Source organism: Bos taurus, chromosome 1, assembly GCF_002263795.3.
Source record: "Bos taurus isolate L1 Dominette 01449 registration number 42190680 breed Hereford chromosome 1, ARS-UCD2.0, whole genome shotgun sequence".
In the NCBI taxonomy this organism is placed as follows: domain Eukaryota; kingdom Metazoa; phylum Chordata; class Mammalia; order Artiodactyla; family Bovidae; genus Bos; species Bos taurus.
The window spans coordinates 78,776,888-78,786,840 of NC_037328.1; the positions used below are offsets into that span (position 1 = coordinate 78,776,888).

At 38.8% G+C, this 9,953-nt stretch overlaps 1 protein-coding gene across 13 annotated transcripts in view; it reads right to left on the reverse strand.

Annotated features, from left to right (window-relative positions):
- The window catches only part of LPP (LIM domain containing preferred translocation partner in lipoma), a 757,855-nt gene that overhangs the window by 340,716 nt on the left and 407,186 nt on the right, over positions 1-9,953 (reverse strand). The window contains exon 2 of one of the 13 annotated variants that reach the window (XM_059884795.1): positions 9,809-9,880. The exons of 10 other annotated variants lie outside the window; for them this stretch is intronic. Coding sequence is in view for 2 of the 3 variants with exons in the window: in XM_059884790.1 (XP_059740773.1) it covers positions 9,739-9,750 (12 nt within the window). In the remaining variant the exon portion in view is untranslated. Of the gene's footprint in view, positions 1-9,738; positions 9,881-9,953 lie in introns of all 13 variants that reach the window. 2 more of the 13 variants (XM_059884794.1, XM_059884790.1) reach the window with 2 other exon arrangements.

Below are 9,953 nucleotides of genomic sequence, written 5' to 3' on the forward strand. Positions count from 1 at the left end.
ACTCACTCAGAATGGGAGAAGGTAAGTATCAACTAGCAAGTACTAAATGTGATCTCCTTAGTTGGCCAGTTCAAATTGAAAAAAGAAAAAAGTTAGAGGATGGACTGTGAAAGCCAGTTTCCTCAAGTGAGAAATATTATTCCCCTTTAAAAAATTCAGAGAGACACACACATACTTGCCCCCTTCACTGGATTAAATTCATATCTTAATAACTAAAATGAACAGCATTACATGAATTGACAAGGGAAACACCATACAAAAAAGGATAAATAGAGCAAGGTGGTCCCAGAGCAGACACCTGGAGAGGAAGGAAAAAAAAAAAAAAGGGTATAAGGTTCAGTTACTAGGACCCAAACTCCTGGCTGCTACAAAAATTACCAACCAAGATCTTACAAACTTGAAAAGGAATAGAAATCATCATGGCCACTGGGAACCATAAAAGGCACTCAACTTGGGTAAGTGGTATCAGAACTACCAGACTTGTGTTTAAGTGTTCTGTTCTCTCTCATCAGGGTGGCTGGGAAAGGAAAGTCTATTCACTAAAGATTGAAATTAGTGTTAAAAATCATAGTTCTACTTCTGTTTTGAGACAGGTTCAAGTATCACAATGATATGTGGATACAAGGACAAGATATCTCTTCTCAAAAAACACATTCAATTTTTCTAACACGTTATGTTTAAGATCAAGATTATTTTCAGTTTCTATTCTAAAAAGTGCTAAAAAGGTAAAAGGTGCTGGGCAGAGACGAAAGAAAGAAGAAAGTGATGGAGGGATGGTTAGGTGATAAATTAATAGGCTGATGGAAAAAAGAGGAAGAGAAGGGGGAAAGGGAGGGAGAGGGGAAGGAGGAAAAATTTAATAGCTTAAAAATTTATCCCCTGTACATGTTAATTGGGTTTATTGGGTTTTATTTGGGAGGAGGGTGGGCAGTTGTTTGATTGTTTGGCTTTATATTGGCCGTTCTTGATCTTTGTGGCAGCCTGCGGGTCTTCTCTAGTTGTGGTGTGCATGAACTTAATTGCCCCTAGACATGTAGGATCTTAGTTCCGCTACCATTGCAGGTAGATTCTTTACCATCTGAGCCACAGGGAAGCCCTACTGTATGTGTGTGTGTGTATACATATATACGTATATTTATACAAAGTTATGAAATAAATATTTATATACATCTACCAAAACATTTATATAAATTATATTATAAATGAAGAACAAAATAAAGTAGATTAATTATAAAAACTTTAAAAACTTGTAGAAGTATAAGAAAGAAGTCTTTTTCCTGTGACTCCAGAAATGACTGTTAGTGTATCTGTAACTTTAAATGTTGTAAAATGCACATATACTAGTATATTTATGAAAATATATGTCACAATTCAAATAATATATAGATTCACATCTAATTAAGAGAAAATATAGAGGTTTCAAAGGCATTATTTCTCCTTTCACATGGAGTAATTAGAGAAGAATTTGCTGTCAGAGTAATAACACCAAGAATCAGGATTTTAAAATCAAAGTCCCTACAGTTACACATAAGGAATATCAAAGATCCTCTCAGATTAAGTTTTAAACAATCAGACAATATTGGGGTAGAGAGGTGGATCGCTGGGTAATCACAAGAGGAACACTACCACCTTCCATGAGATTACCTTTTTTGCATCTGGGAACATAATTCTTACTCATTTCTTCACAACCCAATATACTTATCCAATATTATTAGTGTTCCATTTTTCTCACAGGGAAATGAGGAATGAAGGCATCAACCATACTAGTTGAAGTAATCAGGCCAGTAAATGGGGAAGCCAGAACTTCAGTGAATGTCTTTAATTACTGATAAGTGAAAAAGCTAACATAGACTGTAGAATGCTTTATAAAGATTCATAATTCTCTTCATCATTTTGAATTTGTGATTCTGGAGACCTGCTCCCTGGTGATAGAGAGAGTCATGGGAATATCCCTTCTCCAGAGTTACATAGTAATATGCAGTCCACTCTCCTCCCTGGTTACCATCCTTCTAGACAGGATATGCCCACACTCTTTTCAAGACAAAAACAGTTCTGGCATTAGAACTTAAAAATTCATATTTAGAGAAGATCCATCTTGACACACTATGGTATAAAGAAAACACTGGGGTGCAAGCTAGGAACTGGTGCTCAGAACTCACCATCATAACCTCAGAACCCTTCACATAAGCAGGCCATTTGTTCTAACTTATCCTTTACCTCCTCTATAAAACAGAGCTAATAACAGAGCTGATGAAATTCACCGAGGTAATAGGTGGTATGCGCCTGGTGCAGTACCTGATAGGTGGAAGAAAGTAACACAGCATTTTGCCAGCCTACCAGTTACCATCTCAGGGAGCTGACAGCCCACTGGCATAAAGAGCATCATTTCCTCCAAGCTGGTGTCACTGGGCTAAGCACTGATAATATTCAACACTATTTAAATTCTATGTGCTTAAAGGAAGCTCATCAATGAATCAGTGTCCATCAAAGCAAATTCTTGATCCATCAAAAGTCTGTAAAGGGCCAAAGAATATCAAAGAGCTGCACATTTTTCTGAATCAAGTCTGGATATAACCAACAGGCTAAGAACCACACAAACAGATGTCCATGAGCCTCCGCCATTCATATCAGAGTCCTAAATCAGCAGACTGTGGTGGGGTGGGCGTGGCTACTCAAAGGGCAGGCAGAATTTAATTAGGCTTCTTTCCATGCACTTCCATACATCTTCATCCACCGCTGAAAGCCCATGGTCAAAAAAACAATCCCAATTTCTCTCTCAAATTCAATCCATCACCCAAAGGAGGACTTTTTGTTTGTTGGTTTGGTGGAGTAGAATAATGACCCCAAAGGGTCCTAAGAGGCAAGGACAACTGGTGAGAACCCACTTTTGAGCATCCTTCCATCAAGAAGTCCACGTCATCAGCAATGCTAATTTAATAAAACCGGAGCAGTGGTGCTATAATTGGATTGCCATTCTAGCTAGTGGGTTTCCAGGGTAACCGTATTCTTGCCACAGATAAAATGCACCTAGTAACACAAAGATTAAGGGTTTGGGGAGAGTCTGCATCAAACAAGAGGTCAAGAATTGAAGCTTAAGAGAGCTAGCTATAGCAAAAGCAAATTGGAGAAAGTGGTCTGGATTCAAAACCCTGGCCTTGCCATGTCTCAGCTGCATGAATTCAGAAAAAAATAAAAATAAAAAATAACTTCTCTAAGCCTTGTTTCCTCATCTGTAAAATGAGCACAATTATGGCATCCCTCACCTGGGGATGTTATAAGGATAAAACAGAGAACTTAAACTGGTACATTTAAACTCTAATGTTTAAAAAAAAGGGGTGGGGGGTATGACAGATGTCTCTAAACTAGATATTCAGAAACCTAAAAAACTAGAACAGTAAGTTTTGTTTTCTTTTCAGTTTAGTGCTTTGGAGGGAAAGTCCCTGAAAGCTTCCCAAAGGATCCTGGAATGGCTTAAATCCACATTGTCTAATGGTTGTGCTTATGTTATTCCTGCCTCTGTAGCCCTGACTTCTGGGAATATGCTGCCATGTCAGAGTCAATCCGGCAAGTCTTAAATGAAGAGGGACAACAGCTTTGCAGGCCACAAATTAAGGATTGGGAAATTGCCCTTGCTTAGTGGGTAGCAGCTAACTGGAATGGTTCGTGGTCATAAATACAGCAGCTGACTTAGCCTGTTTCCCCTCAGGGGAGAGACTCTGCTCCTGCAGAAGTAAGTTATGAAGAAAAAGGGAGAAAGGGAAATTCTCCATTTGGAAAAAAAAGTCAATTTCAGGAGGCAGGGATACCTTCCATTGTGTGTTTCAGTTAGAACAGGTACCTAGAATTAAGTTCAGCTACAAATCTCCTTATGCTGGGTCCCCACCCCCACCACCCTCACCACAAACACAATGGGAAGTTAAGCTGGAAAATGAGAAAGAAAACCACTAATAAACTCCTGTGTTCATGCTCACAAACTTCCAGGCAATCAACAGCAAAACAGCGAGAAAGATGAAGTTTGAGAGCAAGAACATGTACGCACAAAAAAAGTTTCTGTTGTCCTCAGCTTAAATGCTGAGGCAGGAAGAGATACTATTCTTGAATCAAGTGAGAAAAGATGGTAAAGTGTGATATTAAAATGCAGCACACTGGAATAAGTTTGCCTCTATAAAAACTGTTATGTTCTGTATGTGATTTAAATTAATGCCTATATTTGTTGGAGATAAAATTAAAATGAAGATAAATGGTGCCAACATATAACGTGTTTGCTGGAGCAATAAATAAGGCAGTGAAAGGTACTTTACATTTCAGTCACATCTATCCAAGTGGGGAGCTCACAGCATTTGAGGAACATTTGTTAATTGAATGTTATAAGAGGTTTGTAAGGCCCCGGAGTGTTAGTATGTGCGTCTTTCAAAGGGACAGGGAGGTTCAATGACCCAGGGCCCTCTGGATATCGCTGATTTGGAAGCCTAGGGTGGTCAAGCAGTGTGCTTTCCAGTTCAGAGGATTCTCTGCCTGACAGTAGGGCCCAGAACACAGAGCTCCCCTGCACTGCCCCATAATAGACATCACCTGTCCACTCTCCATTTATTAACTATCTCAGTGGTGAATAAGACTACAGTTTTAGCTGGGGAGAAAGGCAATCATTTTGACACACTTTAACAACAAATCTCTCCTTTCCCCACTTACCTTGGAAGAATGTCTTATGAATGATTAAATACTGTCACATCATTTATCCTCAGCTTGAAAACTTGTCTAAAGTATTGATTAGTGATGCCCTCTCTTCAAATCAGTCTCTTCAATCCCATCCTCCCCATGTCCTCACTAAGCCTACTCATCACAAAGCTGCCAACTGGTCACTGGCTTTCTGTTTTGGAAGTCCTGTTCTCTGAGCCCCACAAACTCGAGGAACTCAGTCTGTGTTCAAACATCTATTTGATAGATGGCCAGATTAACTTAAGAAGCTAAATCATGCAAGACTGGGTGGGCATTGATAACTGTATAAGGATAACTGATCATTTGGAACACTGGGTTCACTATAATCTTCTACTTACACATATGTTTGACATTCTCAAATAGAAAGTTCAAATAAATCAAAAGGGGAACATTCCCAGAAACACTGGCAGCTCGTTTCCTGGGACAATGCTCCTCTCCTGAGCTAACAGAGAAGTGTGCTGGTCAGGAGAGGGCCCACGTCTTCTGAAGATGATGCAGCAAAAGAAACAGGGGAGTCACCTTTTCTGCAGGTCATTTAAGGATTCAGGTGAAATTTTAGGACGTCTTAAGGATCACTTAGTCCACTCTCTTGTTTTTCAGAAAATCTCAACTTTATCTTCCTTTTACAATTTTAAAAAATACATTCAATTTCATTATAGTTTGATATACATATCAATGCTACAGATCCTGTAAAAGTCCTGCTCTTCCTCTTCTGCAGCGGTTAATCTACCACTTTTCTGCCCACTTGTACAATGGGAATCACGAGCATACCTACGTCACGAGCACTAAAGAACTCCACACCTGAAAAGCATTAAAAACAGTTCCTGGTATATAGGAGCCGTAATTATTATTATTATTACAAACTTTGTGGTAGCCATCAATGCTGCTTTCTAAGTATTTCCAGCTCTGCTTTCTGGCACCCTTATGGCTAGATGGAGCCGTATGAAGAGTTTTGGCTGAAACGCTGTAAGTACAAGTCTGCATGTGTTACTTACAGGCCAGAGTATGCAATTGAGAGGTCAAGACCCTCAGTTCAGTTCAGTCGCTCAGTCGTGTCCGACTCTTTGCGACCCCATGAATTGCAGCACGCCACGCCTCCCTGTCCATCACCAACTCCCGGAGTTCACCCAGACTCACGTCCATTGAGTCAGTGATGCCGTCCAGCCATCTCATTCTCTGTCGTCCCCTTCTCCTCCTGCCCCCAATCCCTCCCAGCATCAGAGTCTTTTCTAATGAGTCAACTCTTCGCATGAGGTGGTCAAAGTACTGGAGTTTCAGCTTTAGCATCATTCCTTCCAAAGAAATCCCAGGGCTGATCTCCTTCAGAATGGACTGATTAGATCTCCTTGCAGTCCAAGGGACTCTCAAGAGTCTTCTCCAACACCACGGTTCAAAAGCATCAATTCTTCGGCACTCAGCCTTCTTCACAGTCCAACTCTCACATCCATACATGACCACAGGAAAAACCATAGCCTTGACTAGATGGACCTTTGTTGGCAAAGTAATGTCTCTGCTTTTGAATATGCTATGTAGGTTGGTCATAACTTTCCTTCCAAGGAGTAAGCGTCTTTTAATTTCATGGCTGCAGTCACCATCTGCAGTGATTTTACAGCCTAAAAAAATAAAGTCTGACACTGTTTCCCCATCTATTTGCCATGAAGTAATGGGACCGGATGCCATGATCTTCGTTTTCTGAATGTTGAGCTTTAAGCCAACTTTTTCACTCTCCTCTTTCACTTTCATCAAGAGGCTTTTTAGTTCCTCTTCACTTTCTGCCATAAGGGTGGTGTCATTTTACTCTGGGATGCGGGACAGCAATGTTTGAGATGGTGGCAGCAATGTTTGAGATGGTGGCTATTCCATCAGTCGGCAAAGAAATTCTGATCCAGAGTGAACAAATAACAGAAGCAAAAAACTAGCTTTTGTTTTAAGAACTGAGATTTGGAAAATAGTTGTTAGCATAGCATTGCCTGACCTATCCTGCTATTTCTTAACTTTGGTTTACAGAATGCTTTCACTTCTATTATTCAATTTAACCTTCATAATCAAGAGAAAGGAGAAGTGTGTAGGTATTCAGAAGATGTGAATTTCAACTTTAGTTAGCACAATATCCAAGTCTTACTGATATATCTGTATACTTGTGGCAAATGCAAAATATTCTTTCAACACACTTGACTCTAAAATTAAAGGCCTTAAGACCATTACCTTTAACAATGTAGACACACTAACCTCAACCCAAATACTAATTAGAATTGCTAATGTTTTCTGGGTGTTTACAGTGTCCCATCAAAAAAGATGTCACTGATTATAAAATGTACCGTTACTGCACCAGTAGAAACAAAAAATATCGTTGCTTAAATTATGACAGTGTTTTGTTATTAAATAAGTTATTATTGTTGTTGAAAGAAACATTCTTAGATGATTTAGACAGTCTTTTAAAAATGTCACTCCATTGCACATACGCATATGTGTGTGTGTATGTGTGTGAAACAAACTGAAGCATTCCAAAAGCTTCTTCACATTTAGAATTCAACCTATTGAACCACCTTGCAAAGGAAAATCATGAAAGTTCTATGAATTTTGCCATAATACTCTTCACTGAGTCATCAAGAGCAAAGATAAAAGAGGGTTCCACAATTACCCTCGGGATTTTCTTCCAGCCATTTGAAATCAGGAACTGACGCGTGGAGAGATTACACTGCCTACTGAAGGTCACACAGCTAGTAAGTGGTGTGACCATGTAAGGTAGCTGCCATCTTTCGAGTAACTGCTCTTAGCCACTATATAGTACAGATTCTCATCACAGCAATCAGATCAGTACTCTTTTTTTTTTTTTTTTGAGGGGGTGGGGCAGTAGAAGTACAAGAATTACAAACTCAAAGAAAGTGTTCACACTTAAGCCTCTTAAAATTTACACCTGTCTGTCTTGTTTAAAGCAAACCAACACTTATTACTGCCAACACTTTAATATACTGCTAAATGGACAATTTAGCAGAAGTCTCAACCTCCTTTTGATTATCTTCAAAGAATTATTGAAAAAAATCTGCATGTAGCCCTATATTTTTAAAATTTTGGGATGTAATATCAGTGAACACAGGTATATAACATCTATACTTACATAGACATACTCTTAAAACACATTTTAATTGCATTTAGTTCTACTAGTGTCTATGTTTCTACATGGATATTAGCTTTGGAAAGCCAAAGAAATCACTACTATTACACATTTGAGGACCAAATGTGTGCTTGATCCTTGCAGAGCATGAAATTAGATTTAATCTATGCCTAGAGGGAGAAACCTTACTGAACAAGTATAACAGGTGATTTTTTTTTTAGCAGTTCTTTATCTCCTCTCCTTTATAAAGGACAGTTAGCACAACTGAACAATTACTTAGGAGGTATGATACAAAGCTTTGAGTCTAGCTCTTTATATACTTATCAAATGAGTATTATAATTTGCTATAATTCTCCGTCTTGATTATATACAGTTGCTATTTCATTCTCTAAATAATATCTTATACCTTTTTTTAGAAGTTGGTTAAATTGCTTAGGAGGAGAATATTAGGCTCAGTTTCTTTGAAGGGTAATATAGTGGGAGTGACTGTATAATTATCTCCACCGGGCTCTCACCCACTATACAATGTCGTCTACTCTATCGCTTTCCTGTTGAGAACTCCAGTTAATCCTAACTAACTAGCACACAAGAAAATGAGGCAGGAGGATTTTATTTTTAACTTGGGACTGAGAAAATAAGAAAAAGAAATGCTAAGATTGATCAAATCTGGTGCATTTGCAATTTTTATTTTAAGCCATTTTAGATATATGTGCTACCAAATAGGTACAGTAATTCAGGGCTTACAGTTACTTGTGCAGCCACATCCTATCTAGTACTCTCTGCTTGAGACCAACTGTCCTGTAAGTCACTGCACAGCTGGGCTATTTCATGTCTGGCAATCACTACTCTATTCTGGATGGGGAGTTTTATTTTTCCTAACATCAGTGTGGATTTTATCCTCAAAATGCCAAGCAGTCCAAATGCTTCATACAGTCTAGATTTTTATAAACAATTCAATGGGTTCCAGCAGAAAGAAGTTTAACACAAGTCCTTCAACAAATATGTCAAAATTTCTAGATGAAGTCCATTCTCCATTGTTGTTCAATGATGTGTCTATTTCTGTGTCAGCGTCTCCAAAAGACATATGAACTCAAGTGTGGGGCCTGGCGCAGTCTTACTCATGTGCATATGACCAGTGACTGACACGGGGCTGGCACTTTTACACTTTTCTGCCTAAATTAAGAACAGAGAACAGTGCTCATATGCAGATGTTAGAAATTATGACTTCAAACTGTGTTACTCTCCTGAGTTACTGAGTAAGGCTATCAGATTGCTACTATTTAAAACAGACTGTCACTAAAGTGAAATCACATTCACTTAAAGACTGATGACCACTAAGGCAGGTACAAGGTTATAAAGAGTTGGAGGTGAGAATAAAGAGTGACTCCAAATGGGTATGAAATTTCTTTTTGAGATGGAAGAAAAGTGCTAAGATTAGATCAGGGTAATGGTTGCAAAAATCACTGAATCACTGAGTCATAAAAAACAAACAAACAAAAAAAAACTGCACCCAAATTCCTCATCAACGTCATTGCTGTTAGTAGTTTTGATTATGCATTCATCTGTTAATTCTTATAATTTGGCATAAGAGCTAGACTGTTGTGGCTCAAACACCAGCTCTGCCGCTTAGAAATTTCAGGTTTCACCTCTCTAGACCACTATCTCACCTGTACAATGGGGGTGAAATGACAGGCTTCCTCACTGAGTTGTTGTAAGGACCAACTAAATTAATACATGGAAGTGATACAGAATGTTTTCAATGAATGTTGGCTATCATTTCCATATCTTTAAATTAATTTCCTAATATTAGAAACAGTTGACCACTGCTGCAAAGGGAAATTGATAGGTAGAATTTACATAAAATGTTAACTAGATAAACACTACACTAAACAGTAGAGATGGCTTACTCCTACTTTCATTCTCAACCCAGGGCTCCTCCGATTTGAGTATAGCCAGAGCTATCTTTCGGAGGCATACTTCTAATTTCTTTTCTCAAATCTTCAATGTTCCAGTCTTCTCTCGAACTTCGGCCCCTACTCCCCCAGCCGCCTACAGGATGAAGAGCACAATGTACAAATTCATTGCATTGCACGGAGTTTATTCATAAGCTACCCTTCAACCC